Source organism: Mobula birostris, chromosome 9 (genome assembly GCF_030028105.1).
Source record: "Mobula birostris isolate sMobBir1 chromosome 9, sMobBir1.hap1, whole genome shotgun sequence".
Lineage (NCBI taxonomy): Eukaryota > Metazoa > Chordata > Chondrichthyes > Myliobatiformes > Myliobatidae > Mobula > Mobula birostris.
The window spans coordinates 56630813-56649634 of record NC_092378.1 but is presented as its reverse complement, the minus strand read 5'-3'; the positions used below and the strand labels follow the sequence as shown (position 1 = coordinate 56649634).

The window sequence follows — 18822 nt, the reverse complement described above, 5'->3', positions numbered from 1 at the left end:
GCTGTTCTTAAAATGTTGATTGTGGGTCTTAATGATCCTGTATTGATGGTAATAATGCGAAGCGGGCAATGTCCTCCACATCTTTGGATACACTTCCCAAAGCTTGGTCCCCAGTATTGCATACCATTCCATATGAATTCTAAACCATCCTTCCTTTCTTGCACGTTTACACTCTGCTGTCTGACCCATGACCTTGAGCAGGGAGCAATCAGAGTTTATTGGAGCTGAGCTAAATCAGACTTGGTTTCCACTCTCCTACAGGCGACGGATCCCAAAACCTACTCCAGCACCTAAACGCTTCCTGAGCAAAATCAACAAAGAGACCTACAGGTCACCCAGCACCTTCTGGTCTATGGCGAAATGTAGGAGCAGTAACCCCTTTGGTTTTAAACTAAGAGCAATCGATGGCAGTCTATACCCAGAGGATGGCAAGCCAGTTTTAAAATGGTGAACTGAAATCTTGAGAGTCTGGCAGTCTGACCCGCTGTGTGGGGTCTGTAAACTCATTCTGGGCTCGATAAGGTGGATAACCAAGTACTGTTTCCTCTGGGAATGAAATCCGGAAAGCAGGTGGGAAATCCAGGGAGGGGGGTATCTTCAAGACTGGTGCTAGGGTGTGTCTGGAGATGGCTGCAATGGGGGATTCCTGGGACCGCTGGGAGCAAAAGAGGGTTGAGTGCCTTCTGAATCGAGAGCATGCTGTTATAGTCGAAAACTATTAACTGTAAATAGTGTGAATGGTGCAGCTGAGGGGTGAATGCATACAGGTTTTAACCTGAGTAGGTGAGACTAGAACTAGGTTAAGGGTGGAAGTTGAAATATTTAAGGGAGTCTGAGGGGGAACAACTTCACTTGTGGTGTTGCAAGTGTGGAATGAGTTCCCAGCAGAAATGGTGGACATGGGTTCAACATCAACATTTAAGAGAAGTTTGGATAGATACATGGATGAGAGAGGTATGGAAAGCTATGGTCCAGGTGCAGGTAGGTGGGACGAGTCATAAAAACAGGCCGGCATGGTGAAAGGGCCTGTTTGCATGCTGTAGTATTGTGTGAATCTATGACACCATCATATTGAAATAATGTAATACTGTAATCACCAAATAAACTTCCTTTGCAGCCAGACTGGTCTAGGGATGCAAAGAACACTTTATACCACACGCTGGTTTATTTCTCTATCCTAATATGAAAATAACATCAATTTAAATGTTAAAGATTATCACTATTTGTCACAGGTACATTGAAACACACAGTGAAATGCATCATGAATCAGACACTAATGCAGTCTGAGGATGCGCTGGGGGCAGCCGGCAAGTGCTGCCATGCTTCTGGCACCAATATCACGTGCCCACAACTTATTAACCCTTACTAACCCATGTGTCTTTGGAAGATGGGAGGAAACAGGAGTACCGGGAGGAAACCTACATAGTCACAGGAAGAATGTACGAACTGCTTACAGACAGAGGTGGGATTTGAACTCCGATCACTGGCACTGTAAAGCCATTGTGCTAACTGCTACATTACCAGGCCAGTTGCGTTTCCTGTTTGGCTTGAAGTTTCCTTCTTAACTAAATGACCACACATGTCATTTCAGTGTCTTGTCACATGTGGGAAGGGCACAAGACATCGGCAAGTTTCCTGTCTGCTGAATAATGAACAGCTGCAGGATGAATTTTGCAATCCAAGTACGAAGCCAGAGAGCACGGACAACTGTGAGCTCCAGGAGTGTGCCTCCTGGCAGGTCGGAGCCTGGGGGCAGGTAAGAATGGATATTTGCTTTCACTTAATCGGAATGACATTACCTGGGCACGGAATCAGAATCAGAATCAGGTTTGTTATCTATTGTACGTTATAATAAACCATACTGTACGTCACAACACTTGTGGTTTTGTGGCAGCAGTACACTGCAAGGCAAAAAATTACTATGTTACCAAAGTGCATAAATAGTGCAAAAGATGAATAATGAGGTAGTGTTCGTTGGTTCATGGACCATTCACGAATCCGATGGTGGAGGGGAAGAAGCGGTCGACAGCGGCTCTTCAGGCTCCTGTGCCTCCTCGCTGATGGCAGTAATGTGAAGAGGGCACGTCCTGAATCGTGAAGGTTTTGATTGGAGGATCCCACCTTCATGAGGCACTGCCCCTTGAAGATGTCCTTGAGGGCAGAGATTGTTTCGCCCATGATACAACCGGCTGAGCTCTCTGCAGCCTCTTGTAACCCTGAGCATTGGAGGCTGCGTGCCAGACCGTAATGCAACCAGTCAGAATGCTCGCTGCCATGCATCTGGAGAAACTTGCGAGAAAGTTTGATTACATACTAAATCTCCTCAAACCCTGCCTGATCCGCTGTGGGTTTTTATGCTCTGTCTTGTGTGGGATTACCAGAAACAGTTGACCACATTGGAAGGCCTCAAATTCATCTAATATTTCTAATGCGCTGAGTAATGACCCCATTGCCAGTGAGTCATGAAACCATCTTCCCCAAGCGTGGATAGTGGAGAGCTGGGACTGAGGAAGGCACCAGGTGTCAAAGGGTAGTAATTCAGTAGCTGGGCACGTGATATACCTCCCCGAGTGGCCCAGGGAAAATGATAACTGCCACTGGACCAGTGGGGGTGTTCTCATGTGATTGCATGTATGAAAGGACTTACAGTATGTATCCAGTGTTTCAGTTTTGATGAGATGGCTTCACACAGCTAGTAATCCCTCCTGACTACTCCCCCCAGTGTGCTGTCACCTGTGGCCATGGGTATCAGTTGCGAGCAGTGAGGTGTGTGGCTGGGACGTTTGGTGCAATTATCGACGACAGGGAATGCAACGCTGCAAGCCGCCCAAGGGATAACCAGGTACAGAGATGCTTCTCCAGCCCGTGGCTGTGGTACAATATATTGTACTTTTAAACACTAAATTTTCAGCTGTAGGACTGAATTTACAGATTAACACCATTCCCTTCCTCAGATCTTAAGCCCCTGTTGTAGGAATCAGACTGTTTGATTTGTGCCATCTTCCGACTGAATCACTAATTGTTTTTAACAAATTTTCATTTCTGTACAGGATTGTGAGATGCCTCCCTGTTTAGAACTTCCTCAGATGGCCTCAAGTCCGAGTCCAGCCACTCAGAAGGAGGCAATGGCCCAATGGAGATTCGGATCCTGGACTCAAGTAAGTGACCAGATTCTCAAAAACAAATGGTCTCTATCACAGTTCAGGAATGAAGAAATCCAGCTGAGGGAAAAGGCTGGTGAACTGAACAGATATTCGGAATCTCTGAGTCTGCTGAGGTAGCTGAAGGTGCAATATCTGTGCTTCTGCGTCCACTGGAGGCTGCAGGCCGAAGAAGTCTGCCTGTCTTGGGGTTAGACGATTGTGTATATGCATGCGTGCCTGCTACTTAGTCCCTCTCACAGCTGCCTGTCAACTCTACTCAGACCCAGAAGCAGAATCAGGTTTATTGTCACTGACATACATTGTGAAATTTATAGCTTTGTTGCAGCGGTATATTGCAAGATCGTGACTATCCCTCGAGGTCGAGGATGATGGCCTTCATTCCATTGATCTATTTATAGGCTCTCAAGTGGCTTATGAGTCCAACCTTGAAGAGCAAAGACGCCTGTATGTGTATTTGTTTAACGTGTACTTGATGTTGCACTCCAAGAAGCACACGATACTTCACAACTCAACCAACTGATTCCATTGGCATGGAAACCACGACGATTGGAGCTGGTGGATTTGTTGCAGCCTTCATCTGCCTTCACAGACGTTGAGTTCGAAGTAACTTTGTCCGTCTGTTCCACCGTTGAGGTCTTGGTTGGATTGTTCTTTGTCAGGGACCTCACCCTCGACCTTACCGCCATGGGTGACCCTACCAGCAACAGAGCTCCAGACGGCATTGCTCTCGGGATCACAGGACCACACAAGCTTCTCCACCATGACAAGGTGACAATCCACGGAGAAGTGCAAGATAAATAATTAAGTACACAAACAGACAGACAAACAAACAAACAAACAAATATGTAAATGAGTAGCCAAAACAAGAACCGTGAGTTTCTGGACTGCTCTGAAATCTGGTGGTGGAAGGGAAGAACCTGTTCCTAAAACACTGAGTGTGTGCCTTCAGGCTCCTGTAATAATGGGAAGAAGGTATATGCTGGGTGGCGGGAGTCACCTATACAGAGAGTTGTGGGTGCCTGGAATGCTCTACCAGGTTTGGTGCTGGAGGCAGATATGATAGGAACATTCAAGGGGCACTTAGAGAGACACATGAATGGGCAGGAAATGTAAGTATGTAGACATTGTGTAGAAACAAGGAATTAGTTTAGTTGGGAAATAGATGAGTAATGTATTGAGTTTGGCACAGCGTTACGGGTTGAAGGGCTGTGCTGTTCTTTGTTATGTGTTTTATGTTAGTATAGGTGGGGTTAGGCTGATGGAACTGCTTCTGTGGAAATTGTGAGCAGTTTCAAACTCCTGGGAGGGCACCGCTTGCACAATATCTCACTGTCCCACAGGACCACTTCCACAGTCAATCAAGCCCATCAATGCCTCTGTTTTCTGAGGAGCCTGCAGAGAGCTGTACGATGCACAACAATACTTACGACCTTTTACAGATGCACAATTGAGAGCCTCCTAACATGTTGCATCTCTGTGTGCTATGGAAACCTCACTGAGGTAGACTGGAGGGCCCTTCAGCGGGTAGGTAAAACTAACCAGTGCATCACTGACACCCACTGGCCCACCATCAAGGACATACATACAGAAAAGTGCTGGAAGAAGGTTGGGATGTCATGGTCCGGTCCGTGAAGTCCGTATTCCGGTTCACGGTCTGGTCCATCGACCCTTGCTCCAGGTTTTCCTGTCTACCCTGTTTCTGTTCTTGTTGAGCTCTAATTGAGGCAGCTGATGCTTGTTGGGGCTGGCTGCATAAATATCTTCAGAGACTAGGGCATGGCTGCTGGATTGTTCTTGTCCTTACTCCTTGTATCCCTTCCCCTGCCTTCTGTTTCCTCGCCTGAAGCCTTGACGGTAACTCTCGCCTTGCCTGACGTTCTCGTCTTACCTTGCATTGCCTGAAGCCTTGTCTGGTCTTGCTGGTAACTCTCACCTCATCTCGCCTTCAGTCTTGTCCTGGAGCCACCCCGTACCTAGCTCCCTTCTTGTCCCTTGCCTCTGCTGGATAAGTCAGGCTGTCTTGCCATTACCCTGCGGCTGGTTCTGTCCCTTCCTGTCCCTAGTGTCCGTCCGGTAAGCCAGGCCGTATTGCCATTACCTACGGTTGGTTCTGTCCCTTCCTAACCCTTGCCGCCGTCGGGTAAGCCGGGCCATCTTGCCATTACCTGCAGTTGGTTCTGTCCCTTCCTGTCCCTTGCCTCCATTGGGTGGTGATCCGCGTCCTGCCCAGGAGGAGCCTCCAGCCTCCGGCCTCCAGCCAAGCCTCGCCTTGGGTCTCTAGCCCCAAGCTGAAGACTCCAGCCTCCTGCTTCCTGCCAAGTCTCGCCTCTAGCCTCTAGCCTCAAGCCTGAAGACTCCAGCCTCCTGCCTCCTGCCAAGCCTTGCCTCAAGTCTCTAGCCTCAAGCCTGAAGACTCCAGCCTCCTACCTCCTGCCAAGCCTCACCTCTAGTCTCTAGCCTCAAGCCTGAAGACTCCAGCCTCGTTCTGCCTGCCAGCCAAACCTCATCCTTGCCTAGTTCTGGGGTCCAAGCCAGAGGCAAGACCCAGGTATTGGGTCCTTGTCCAGTCTCTGGCTCAGAGTCTAAGCCCGGGCTCCTACCTCTCTTGTCCAGTCCTGTTCCTGTTCCTGGTTCCCGGTTTTGTGTCCATGTCCTTGCCCTCACTCTGTATCCTAGTCCTGTCCCTCGTACTTCAGTGTCTGTGTCTTGCACTTGGGTCTGTTCCCAGCCACCCCCTTATGACATGGGAATGTCATGAAGGATCCAATCCACACCACTTATGGGCTGTTTTTCCCTCTCCCATCAGGGAAGAGGCTACACAGCATCCATGCCTGGACCAGCAGACTCAAATACAGTTATAGTATTTCCTTCAAGTCATCAAGCTGATCAACACCTCCACTCACTAATCCACCTCACCACAATGTCACCACCACTTCTTTATCATTTCCTGTCAGAGTCACCATATATACAGATACTCCTGTAACCTATGTTCCCTCTACATCTTTGCGCATGTGCGCGCGCACACACGTTTTTCAACCAGCACACAAAGCAAATTAATATGTGCACAAAAGGGTAGTTACCTAAAATAATGCAGTAATTAATAATTATACTTATTGAAAATAATCTTTTAGCTAAATGTTTCTGTTAACTAGTTAGTCAGTTTTTCAAATACCACAATGCACGTCACTAATTTACGTCACCTCACCTTTCCTGTTCTGGTTTGTACAGCTGCATCACGGTGGCAGCCATCTTTGGCGGACATTGTTCATATCGTAAAGTTTACAAAGATCTGTTTCAAATTCTGTAGATAGCTTACTAAGTTTTTATTGAAAAAAATATTGATTCACTATGTCAAATTCAAAAGAAACGAAGGGCGTGAAGCGCAAAAGAACTGCACGTTTGTTTAAAGTTGAATGGCTTAACAAAATAGTAGAAACTGCTACACCGAAAGCTCATGAGGTCATGAACGTTCAGCTACGAGAAATATTTATGTATGATTCGGAAACTGGAGTTAACTGTTTGTATTGTAGTGATGCAAAAGTTGCTAGAGAATTTGCTAGTGGAAAGAAGTGGGATGATATTTGGAAACTTGACTTTTTGAAATGTCATTTGGCAAGTGAATCGCATTTGGACGGTGTATAAAAGCTCAGGCAACAGAACCCGTCATTACACGTTACAGGATGAGGTACAAGAATGGTCAGCTTTTGATTTCTTCACAATTGCAGATTGTGACTTCACATTTGGTGATGAGCAAGTTAACGCCTTATGTCTAAAATATCATTATTTTCTATCTGAAAATACTGTAACCGTCAGTTTAATGATTTCAAATTTTCTGTGCAAGAAAAAATTAAATCCAAACTGATTTAAAACTTTGCTCAAATGGTGGCATTTGTACTTCAAAATGAACAATTTTGCGACCTTGCACAGTTGATGGACCTTGGGGGAACCTTTCTTGCATCCAGTGCAGACTGTGGGTGAGGTTTTAGCCTAATGAATCAACTCAAAAACAAGCTGAGAAACCGTTTAGGTGAATGCCATTTGGATATGTTAATGAGAATCAAAAGCTATCAATTGGATGGAAGTTCTATTAGTCTAGATAGTTTACAAAGAATGGGTAAATGCCAAAGACAGGAGAAAGGAAAAATAACTAACTGACTTAAATATGTATGTTATTTTGTTGTTATTCTGTGTAGTTTTATGTCAAATATTTTGTAAACCTACATAAACTGTGCCATGTGTGCATTCAGTGCGCACATACTTTTGTCACAGGAAAAAAATTTGCACAACATAATATTTTTGCGCACACTGACTACTAAAAATTCGAGGCAACGTTGCCTGTAACTAGCTTCACTTTATGTATATACTGTACAATCAGAAAATGTATATAAGCTAATCTTATGTATTTATATTTAATGTTTTAATTGTGTTCTTTATGCTTATTGTGCTTTTTTAATACCGTATTAGATTCATCTTGTTTTCCTTTGCATTTATGGACTGAAGAACGACAATAGACGATCTTGAATAAAGAGCTTAGTAGTGCAGTGTAAGCATTACTATTGACAATCAAGGTTATCGGCAGCATTAAGATTGGTTTGTCATATGTGCGCATATTTTTCCCTTTAATCGTTGGAAGCTGTTGTAGTCCACTGCCCAGAGATGTACAAAACTGGCAATTAATTCAACGTACTCTGCAGTCACTACTGCTGTTGACAGCTTTCCAGCATGTCCTGCCCCTCCAGGAGTGATCCAGCCATCAACCACTGATTGCCAAAAGCATCGGCAGTACAACTGATGGGCCACGAAGCAAAGTGATTTGTATCCTCTAGTCTTGTTAGTGTTGTATTTCAGTGGAGCCCTGCAGTGTCACTGGAGCAGGATCTTCCTGCAAACTTTGAGCTGATATATTATACAGTCAGTGAAATTTACGAGTTGCTGAGAAGTTTACGGGAGTTGCTAAGAAGTTTATAGGACCCTTTCCATGATATTTTGTGAAAGCATAAATGTACTGATTAAGATGGTTACTGAGTTATTAACTACAACACACGAACAGGGCCTTTGTCATCTAGTCTATGCCAGCCTAGCCTTCTATCTCCTGCACCTAGTCCATAGCTCTCCATATCCTTCTTATCTGTGTACTTATCCAAATTCCCCTTATGTTGCAATGGAATTGTCATCCACCACTGGCAGCTCATTCCACACTTGCACCACCCTTGAAGTGAAGAAGCTCCCCCTCAGACTCTTGTTAAGTATTTCACCTTTCACCCTAAACCCATGACCTCTACTTGTAGTCTCAGCCAACTTGAGGGGAAAAAGCCTGTTTGCATTCACCCTGTCCATAACTAACATAACTTTGTGTACCTCTATAAAATCTCCCCTCATTTTCCTGCACTCCAAGCAATAAAGTCCTAACCTAGAGTAGTAAACATATTGTATTCCTTTCCCAAGATGGCATCCAAAATAATTTTGTTGGTATGTGGTATGGATTGATATCCCTCAATCTTTAAGCACCCCCCCCCATAATAAATAGATGCATAGTGATTATCTTTACTCCCAATTGAAGCCACCAATGAGTTTTTATAACCCGAGAACAGTGAGTTGTTTTCACAGGAAATGCTCCACACCAGCTAGATGGTTGCGAAAACTCGCGACGGTGGGTGGTATGTTTTTAAATCCTCGCAGTCCTGGTGTACACAGCAGTGTTTGGATAGTAAACATTTGGGCCAGTTGGCATTGGCTTTGCTCTGCTCATGACTTTCCTTCTGTTTGTGAGTGAACACTGGATATTCAGTGATAATAGTAAATTACTGAATGTAGTATAGGGACTATATGAACATTTATTTTTCAGTTGTCTTTTAAAAATATTGATATTAATAATTCTTGATCAGGTTTTCTAAAACACTTCATTAGTTTCAGTCTGTCTCTGTTATACTTCTAGCAATAACAAAACAATGAATACATGTAAATAAGCAAAGGGGTTAAACATTTTCCATAAAACATCCATAATTATTGTTTAAGTTAACAAATCAATGATAATCTCTGCCTAAAATTCATGTGAGAGAATTTTTCAGAAGATTATTGCCACACTCTCACAAAAAAGTTCCTATTCAACCTAACACTGTCACTCTGGTCCAAAGTCCTGCCAACATCTGTGTAAGTTTCCTCGACACAGATTTTGTTGCTTCCTCAATGTTTGCTATGGTGACAAGCTCGGAGGGTGAAATCCTCTGCAGTGTTGACCCTTGACGCCTTTTCGTTGCAGTGCTCGGTCAGCTGTGGTGAAGGAACGCGTGCCCGCTACGTCAGCTGCAGGGACGCTCAGGGTGGAGTGGCTGATGAAATGTTCTGTGCACACTTGCCTCGCCCCCCTGAAGCAGCGATGTGCTACAGTCCCTGCGGGAGATGGCATGCTGGCGAATGGTCACCAGTAAGTACTCCAGCATCCATTACTCTGGGACGTCAGCGATGGAAAAGTTGTGACGTTGTATTGTTGGCCAACTAGAACATATAACCACAGTGGCAACAGAGATGATTCAAGATACACACAAGTTCAAAATCTCAAAGTCAATTTATTATTAAAGTATGGATGTGTTAGCATGTACTATATGAAATTCATTTTCTTGCAGACACTTACAGGAAAAAGAAACACAGACATTCCACCTCTCCCGGAAGTTCTGGGAGTCTCCCGCATATTGATAGTGGCTCCCTGATGCCTGGAAATTATATACAATATCCTGCAAATCGATTTTTGGGAGAGGGGGCATTCTGATTGGTCTCTCTTCGTGCTAAGTAGACCTATCAGTTTTCTTTGTGGGCGGGCTTTACAGTCCACCTCAAAAATAATGGCAGTGTTGCTCGCTGCACTGTTTGCAACAGTGACTTTTCTATTGCCTATGGTGGGTTAAGACTGTAAAAGACATGTTGAGGTGAGTTTAACAGGTGTCATTCATTCATTAGCGTAGCTAACGTTATTTAAGCTAGCTGGCTAGCTGCTGAGGAGCTACTCTATTGATGTCCTACATGATGACGCCAAACTCCCTGTAGACTTGCTTAAAGTTGTAATAGAATAAACATGATAATATAATATATGTACATATTTTAATATCATATTTTCTGCATATACCCAACTTGGTTTACAGATTAGACAAAATCAGCAAACAAAGTATTACATACACCCTTGGAGGTCGACCAGGTGGCGGGGTGGGATATGGGGTTGCAGGGGGTGGGGCTGCTACCTCCTTGAAATGAGTTTTTGCAGGGTGGGATGTCTGGAAACACAATAGAGTTTTCAAAACAATACATAAACAGGCAAGGACTGACAAACAACCAATGTGCAAAAGAAGGCAAACTGCAAATAAAAATAATACTGAGAATATGATTGTAAAGAGTCCTTGAAAGTGAATCAGTTCAGAGTAGTGGTGAATGAAGTTATTCACACCGGGTTGGGAGCATGATGATTGGAGAGTAATAACTGTTCCTATACCTGGTAGTGCGTGGCCTAAGGTTTCATTACCTCCTGCCTGAATGTAGTCGTGGGAAGAAAGCATGGCCTGGAGGGTGGAGGTCTCTGATGAAAATTTAGATTTAGTTGGGAGTGGATGGAGGCTGCTCAATGGGGAATAATTTCCTCTGTCTTTGGCATCATGGTCTTGGCAGAATAGTCAATTACCCTGTTGACTGATTCCCTTTCTTCAGCCTTTATAGAGGGAATGCCGTGCAGGGCATTGGCTGACGGTTGATGCTGAAACATTGCTAAGCTGTTTGTTGACTCCATCTCAACATCCCAATCACCCCACACTTTCGCCTGTTGAGTCGGAGACATCAGCAAATAGCCTGTTTATGATTTTCTGTGTGGTCCTGGTGAAAGTCAATGTCAATTCTGCCTCCCATACTTCATAATAGCATGATTTTCCAAACAAAACATGGGCCAAACTCTTGCACAAGGTTCACAGAATTCTGCAGATGTTGGAAATCCTGAGCAACACACAGAAACCTAGAGGAACTCATCAAGTCTGGCAGCCTGTTTCATCTATGACACCTCTATGCCCTTTCTTAACCTCTCTGTCTCCATCTCTGGTGGAAGAATTGCGACTGACATCTGTAACAAGCCCACAAAGCAAATTGAACACAGGAAAAGAAGTGAGTTTGCAGAAGACGCTTTTGGCTAATCAGTCTCTGGAGAAGGAGGGAAGAGAGATCAGCAAAGGAGAGAGAGATGTCAGAGATGGAAGTCAACGGTTTATTTCCCTTCATAAGTGCTACCTGACATGGCTGAGTTCCTCCAGCATTCTGTGTGTGTAGCTCTTGTAGGAGGTTGTTGCAGGAGCTGATCTCTCCTCACTAACAACATCAACTGCTGGCTTATTTCTCTGGCATACAGTGCTCTGCCACCTGCGGTCCTGGGACGGCCACTCGCCAAGTTGTCTGCGTCACCTTTCAACATCAACTGGCAGCTGAGAGCGACTGCGAAGCCATGGAGAGACCCGCCGAGGAGCAGGGGTGCAGCTTGGCCTCATGCCCCCACGTCTACCCCCCTCACGACTACCCTGCCCGCTCCGCGCAGCGCGACCTCACACCACCCCCAGCGGACTACCCTTCCCATGACACAGTCAGTCAAAACAGGTGGAGCAATCCGTCAGGGACAAGTCAGTGGAGGACAGGACCTTGGGGAGCAGTAAGTGAAGTTTACACCTTTCTTTGCTGTGTTGCTGTGTCTATTCTCAATTTAATACGCTTTAATCAGGAGACATTAGTGCAGGTGGGTTAACACATCAACAGGGATGTGGTAGGCAAACAGGCCTGTCTCATGCGATATGGTATAGCTCTAGGAGTCTGAGCAATATTTAACGGAACAGAGCTGACATGTTGATACAGAGGGAACTAAACCATCACAAATGAAAATGAAGACGTTGGGGAGATAACCAGCAAACTGATGAAGATGGCCGTGGGCTTAATTTGGGTTTTCAGAATCAGAATCAAATTTATTATCACTGATGTACATCATGAAATTTGTTGTTGTTGTAGTAGATAAACAGTGCAATACATAAAAAATACTATACTGTTACAAAATAAATAAATTGTGCAGAACACAAATAATGAGGTAGCATTCCAAGCGCGAGAGAATCTGCAAATACTGGAAATCCAAGGCAACACAAAAGCAAAGCAAAATGTTGGAGGAAGTCAGCAGGTCAAGGAAAAGAGTAAACAGTCGACGTTTTGGACTGAGACCCTTCTTCAGGACTGGAGAAGAAGGGGAGAAAAGAAAGAGTAAGAAGGTTGAGGTAGCATTCATGGGTTCATGGAACATTCAGAAATGTGATGGTGAAGAGGGAGAAGCAGTTCCTAAAAAGTTAAGTGTGGGTCTCCAGTCCTTGTACTTCTTCCCCATTGGTAGTAATGAGAAGAGGGCATGCCTTGGGTGGTGTAGGTCTTTATTTATGGATGCCACCTTCTTGAGGCTCTGCCCCTTGATGCCCTTGAACTCTTCATCCTCTTGTGATCCTGTGCATTGGTGCCTCCATACCAGATGATGATGCAACCAAGCAGAATGATCTCCACTATACATCTGTAGATATTTGCTGAAGTCTTTGGTGACAGACCAAATCTGCTTAAACTTCCAATGAGGTACAGTCGCTATTGTGCCACCTTCATGATTTCATCACTGTGTTGGGTCTACAATCAACCCTCTGAGATGTTGACATCCAGGAACTTGAAGCTGCTCACCCTTTCCATCACTGGCCTCTCAATAAGGACTCACATGTGTTCCTCCGACATCCCCTTCCTGAAGTCCACAATTAGTGACTTGGTCTTGATGACGTTGAGTGTGAAGTTGTTGTTGTGACACCACTCAATCTGCCGATCTATCTCACCCTTGTATGCCTCCTCGTCACCATTTGAGATTCTGCCAACAGCAGCAGTGCCATCAGTGAATGATGATTGAGCTGTTCTACACAATTTATCAGTGTAGAGCAGTGGGCTAAGCACGCATCCTTCAGGTGCACAGGCGTTGATTGTCAGTGAGGAGATGTTATCACTAATCTGTACCTTTGATGTAACTTTAAGTTTACGAGTCCTCTAGGATTCTTTACATTTTAGAATTAGCAGAAATATTCAGCATATTTTGATTTGAGGCTAGTAATTTATAATGCTTTAGTTCCGCAGTAATGCAGCATTCCTTCACGAGCTGTTTTATCAAGTGGTAGATCTTCAGTTGGTATGAAAGGATTCATTTTCAAGTAATGCAATGCCCCACAAAATAAGTTACAAGAGAAAATTTAACATTGGCCCTAAGTTCGTTCAATGCTGGAACATACTCTGGTTCAATGGGAACACTTGCATCTTTGAATCGACGGATTTGGGTTCAGGATCCCCTCCCGAAGGCTCAAAGATGTAACCTCAGCTCATGCTGCCATCTCAGTTTCTGAGCAAGAGGGGCAAGTTTCTGAGAACAAAACCACGTGAGTCAAGCCAAGAATGGGAGAGGTCAGACCCGGGCTTCCCAGGTACATTATCTTCCTTTGTCCAGCCTCTCAACCGATTATGTTTCACTTCATTTCTGTCTCTGGTCAGTGGACAGGTTTGATAATATTTCTTTAAAAGTTATCAGCCACATGATATTGTAGGTGAAAAAGCAAATCTTGACGTCTGGCATGATCAGCCAACTCTGGAGGTTAGTATTTAATCGTATGGGTTCCTGGACCCCTGCTTCCATATAGGAGCCAGTCTGAGCCAAAGGAAGATAATGTACCTGAGAAACCCTCAACTAAATTCTCTGATTAGTTCTCTGTTTCCAACCTGCCATATATTGACTAGCTGTCCAAAGCTCGCAAGGAATATACCAAATATTCTTCTCCATCTCCCTAGAGCACTTTATAGTAAAACGAACCTTACTGATGAAGAGACAATATTCACACTAGTACTGACAAGAATTGAGTAATGTGGAGAGCTTCACCGGGCTAGATATATGGAAATTGGAGACGCTGAGTCTTCCTTTCTTTGGGATGCAGCTGTTCCTGGCAAGGCCATCATCTGTTGCCAATTACAATGTTACAGTCCTTCTGGGGAATGCATTCCACAAGTTAAGTACACAAATTACCAAGTCTGGAGTTCAAGGCCTAGTATTTGGAGTCCCGTCATCGGTGAGTCTAGAATTTGAGGCTTAGAATTTAGGTCTTCATCTAGGGCCTTCATTCTTCATCATCAGCGAGTCCTGGGTCAATACCAAAGATTGAAGCTTAAAACTCTATCTGAAAGCCAGAAGTTGAGGTCCGATGGCCAGAGCCCCAAATCTATGAGTCCACTGGGAAAGTTGGGGCTCAGTCTCTGTGAGCCCACAAGTCTGCTCAAGGCTGGAGGCCAAAGGCAGCCTGTCGTGGGGTTAGAGGACTGAGTATGTGTATGGGTGGGCAGGGAGGAAGGAGGGAGGAATGGGAAACAAGAGAAAATCTGCAGGTGCTGGAAATCTGAGCAACACACACAAGATGCTGGAGGAACTCAAGAAGACAGGCAGCATCTATGGAAAAAAAGTACAGTTGTTGTTTCAGGCCGAAACCCTTATTGTTTTGCTATCGTTGCTTTTTTTGCTTGGTATGTTCTGTTTTGTTGTGGTCTTTATTATTCTACCTCACCGAAATGTGTGGTGACATTTGCAGGATGTCCTCAGCATATCTCTATATGTGATTGTATTTAATGAAAACACATTTCACTGTAATTGTCAATGAACGTGTGATAACTAAATCTGAATCTGAGTCTGAACACTCCTGGAGAGGGAGCACCAGGATTCACACCCGTGTGAAATGAAGGAGAATCTGAATCAGGTTTATTATCACTGGCATGCTGTATGTCACAAAAACTATTGTTTTGTTGCAACATACAGTAAAATACTTAAAAATACTATAAATGGCAATAGGAAATATATGAAATTTTTAAATTATTTAAGTAGTGCAAAAACAGAGCAAAATAGTAAGGCAGTCTTCATGGTTTAGTTCATTGTCTGTTCAAAAATCTGATGGTAGAGGGGAAGAAGCTGTCCCTAAAATGTTGTGTGCAATACATAAAACATACTATAAATTATAGTAAGAAATATATAATAAAAAATCAGTAAAGAGTGCAAAAAGAGAGCAAAAATAGAGAGGTAGTGTTCAGTTCAGAAACCTGATGGCAAAGGGGAAGAAGAAGCTGTTTTTAAAACATTGAGTATGTGCCTTCAGGCTCTTGTATCTCCTCTGCGATGGTAGGAATAAGAAGAGACCACGTCCTGAGTGAAAGAGGTCCTTAATGATGGATGCTGACTTTCTGAGGCATTGTCTTTTGAAGGTGTCCTCAATGCTGGGAATATATTTCTAATTGGAAAAGATTTGTGAGGGACTTGCAGGAGAACCTGCAGGCAGTGGAGTTTTCTCTGCCTGCTGTCCTCGCCCTCCTTGTTGGGACACAGCATGTGTTCAAGACTTGCCATCAAATAGCTTGATGTTGACCTGGTATTCCAGCTCTAGAAAGTTGTGATTAATGCACACTGAAGTTCCCTTGTAGGTCTACAGATTAACACTCCCTCTGTCAGCTGACAAACAAGAAAGTCCATTTCATGTTTCAAAAGCTTCAGGTCAGGAATCTAGAGTTGATAATTGATGCAGACTGTCTCAGAAGAACTCAGCCCTTGATTTTGAACCCTGAGACATAAATGCTTTCACCGAGTTGCTTACTAACTAACCAAATGTTTCAGTGCTCGAGCACTTGCACAGGAGGATTCCAGCGTCGGGTCGTAGTCTGTCAGGATGTGGAAGGACGGGGTGTTGACTCCTGCGATGAGAGAGTGAAGCCTGCTGAAACCAGACACTGTGACGCTGGTGCCTGTCCTCACTGGAACTTCGGCAACTGGGGCGAGGTGAGTATTTGGGTTCCTCAAAGAGGGTTGACTAGATCAAAAGTTGAGTCCATTGGACTCCAAGTTATCAACAATCCTGGTAGATTAAATTTTATGGATGGTAATTTAATTCCAACTGACCTCAGTGTCCACTCAGTTATTCTAAATATTGCCTGTCCACATTTTATTTCTCTTATTTGCCCTTGTGTTAGTGACAGTGCGGTTTGGACTACAGGAAAATTGCTAACATGATTAGAGCATTGGCTGATTGGTAGGAGGCAGCGAGTGGGAATAAAAGGATCCTTTTCTGGTTGGCTGCCAGTGACTAGTGGTGTTCCACAGGGATTGGTGTTGGGACCACTTCTTTTTATGCTGTATATAAATGATTTAGATGATGGAATTTAGATGGCTTTGTTGCCAAGTTTGCAGAGAATAAGAAGACTGGTGGAGGGGCAGGTAGTGTTGAGGAAACAGGTAGGATGCAGAAGGACTTAGACAGATTAGGAGAATGGGCAAGAAAGTGGCAAGTGAAATACAATGTTGGAAAATGCGTCTTCTTGCACTTAGGTAGTAGAAATAAATGTGCAGACTATTTTCTAAATGGAGAGAAAATCCAAAAATCTGAGATGCAAAGGGACTTGGGAGTCCTTGTGCAGAACACCCTAAAGGTTAACTTGCAGGTAGAGTCGGTGGTGAGGAAGGCAAATGCAATGTTAGCATTCATTTCAAGAGGTCTAGGATACAAGAGCAAGGATGTGATGCTGAGGCTTTATAAGGCACTGGTGAGGCGTCACCTTGAGTATTGTGAACAGTTTTGAGCCCCTCATCTTAGAAAAGATGTGCTGGCATTGGAGAGGGTCCAGAGGAGGTTCACAAAGATGATTCCAGGAATGAAAGGGTTATCATACGAGGAATGTTTGATGGCTCTGGGTCTGTACTCGCTGGAGTTCAGAAGGATGAGGGGAGATCTCATTGAAACCTTTCCAATGCTGAAAGGCCTAGACAGAGTAGATGTGGAAAGGATGTTTCCCATGGTGGGAGAGTCTAGGACAAGAGGGCACAGCCTCAGGATAGAGGGGCACCCTTTCAAAACAGATGCAGAGAAACTTCTTTAGGCAAAGGGTGGTGGATTTATGGAATTTGTTACCATATGCATCTGAGGAGGCCAGGTCATTGGGTGTATTTAAGGCAGAGCTTGTTAGGTTCTTGATTGGACATGGCATCAAAGGTTACGGGGAGAAGGTTGAGAACTGGGGTTGAGGAGGAGAAGAAAAAAGGATCAGCCATGATTGAATGGCAGAGCAGACTCGATGGGCCAGATGGCCTAATTCTGCTCCTATGTCTTATGGTCTTACGGACTATTGACTTAACATTCTACCTCATTATGATTTTGCACCCTATTGTTTACTTGCACTGCATTTTCTCTGTAGCTGTTGCACTTTGTTCTGCAATGTCATTGTTCTACCTTGTTCAATCAATGAACTGTGTAATGACCTGATCTGTATGAACAGTATGCAAAACAGTTTTTCACTGTATCTCACTGCATGTGAGAATAATAAAACAATTCCAATTCCAAAAGGCAGGCATCTCCCTCTGTAAATTTGACACCCAATGACCATTTGCAATGTCAACACAGAACATAAAACATAGAACAGTACAGCACAGTATAGGTTTTCCAGCCCACAACCTTTTAACATGATCAAAGATCAATCTAACACTCCCACAGCCATCCATTTTTCTTTCATCCTTGTGCCTATCTAAGAGGCTGTTAAATGTCCCTAATGTATCTGCCTCTACCATCACCCATGGCTGCATGTTCCTTGCACCTACGAACCTCTGTAAAAAACCTACTTCTGACATTGTCCTATACTTTCCTCCAAACACCTTAAAAGTATGCATTGCTGCCCTGGGAAAAGAAAGCACTGCTATACAACTATCTACGCTTCTTATCATGTATTCTTCTATCAAGTCTCATCTCATCCTCCTTCATTTCCAAAGAGGAAAGCCCAAGCTTGCTCAGCCTTTCCTCATAAGACATATTCTCTCGTCCAGGTCATCTTCACATTAATTCTCCTCTAAAGCTTCCACATTCTTTTACAATGAGGCAGCCAGAACTGAAAATGTTAACTCCGAGTGTGGGCTAACCAAAGTTTCATAGAGCTGCAACATTAACTTGCAGCTCCTGAACTCAATCCCCTGACTAATGATGGCAAACGCATCATACAATTTCTCAACCACCCTAACATCTCGCCTGGAAACTTCGAAGGAGCTCTGGACTTGGAGCCTACTGCTGAGGAGGTTTCTTCACACTGCTGTTAACCCTGTACTCTACATTCATGTTTGACCTTCCAAAGCGTAACACTTCATACTTTTCTGGAATTAACTCCATCTGCAACTTCTGAGCCCAGCTCTGTATCCTGTCAATGTTCCGTTATAACCTACAGCAACCTTCAACACTATCTACACCCACCAATAACCTTCGTGTTCGACATTCCACTCCATGAAGTCACTCACCAAAGCTTTTGAAAGTGTTTTTTTTGCGGAATCTCCATCCGATTAACGCTATCTAAAACTCCCTGCAGTAACATCTCCTAATAACCTGTACTGCTGGTGATACAAAAGCAGCCTGCAATGAATATTTGTCGTATTTCTCATAACCTTTTAGGAGGCCATTCAGCCCATTGTCTATGCTTCAGGAATTCACATCAATCCTATTCCATAATTCATTGCCGAGAATCTGTTCTTTCACAGACCTTCTGATTCCTCCCAATTTTACCACTGTACAGCTATACCAAGGGG

The 18822-nt window shown here is 44.0% G+C and overlaps 1 protein-coding gene across 2 annotated transcripts in view; it reads left to right on the top strand.

Moving 5' to 3' along the window:
• The window catches only part of LOC140202786 (A disintegrin and metalloproteinase with thrombospondin motifs 20-like), a 618104-nt gene that overhangs the window by 375552 nt on the left and 223730 nt on the right, over nucleotides 1-18822 (top strand). Inside the window, exons 22-27 of one of the 2 annotated variants that reach the window (XM_072268123.1) lie at nucleotides 1592-1756; nucleotides 2723-2842; nucleotides 3051-3158; nucleotides 9424-9588; nucleotides 11542-11835; nucleotides 15883-16044. In XM_072268123.1, the coding sequence (XP_072124224.1) occupies nucleotides 1592-1756; nucleotides 2723-2842; nucleotides 3051-3158; nucleotides 9424-9588; nucleotides 11542-11835; nucleotides 15883-16044 (1014 nt within the window). The remainder of the gene's footprint in view (nucleotides 1-1591; nucleotides 1757-2722; nucleotides 2843-3050; nucleotides 3159-9423; nucleotides 9589-11541; nucleotides 11836-15882; nucleotides 16045-18822) is intronic. The other variant, XM_072268124.1, reaches the window with a different exon arrangement.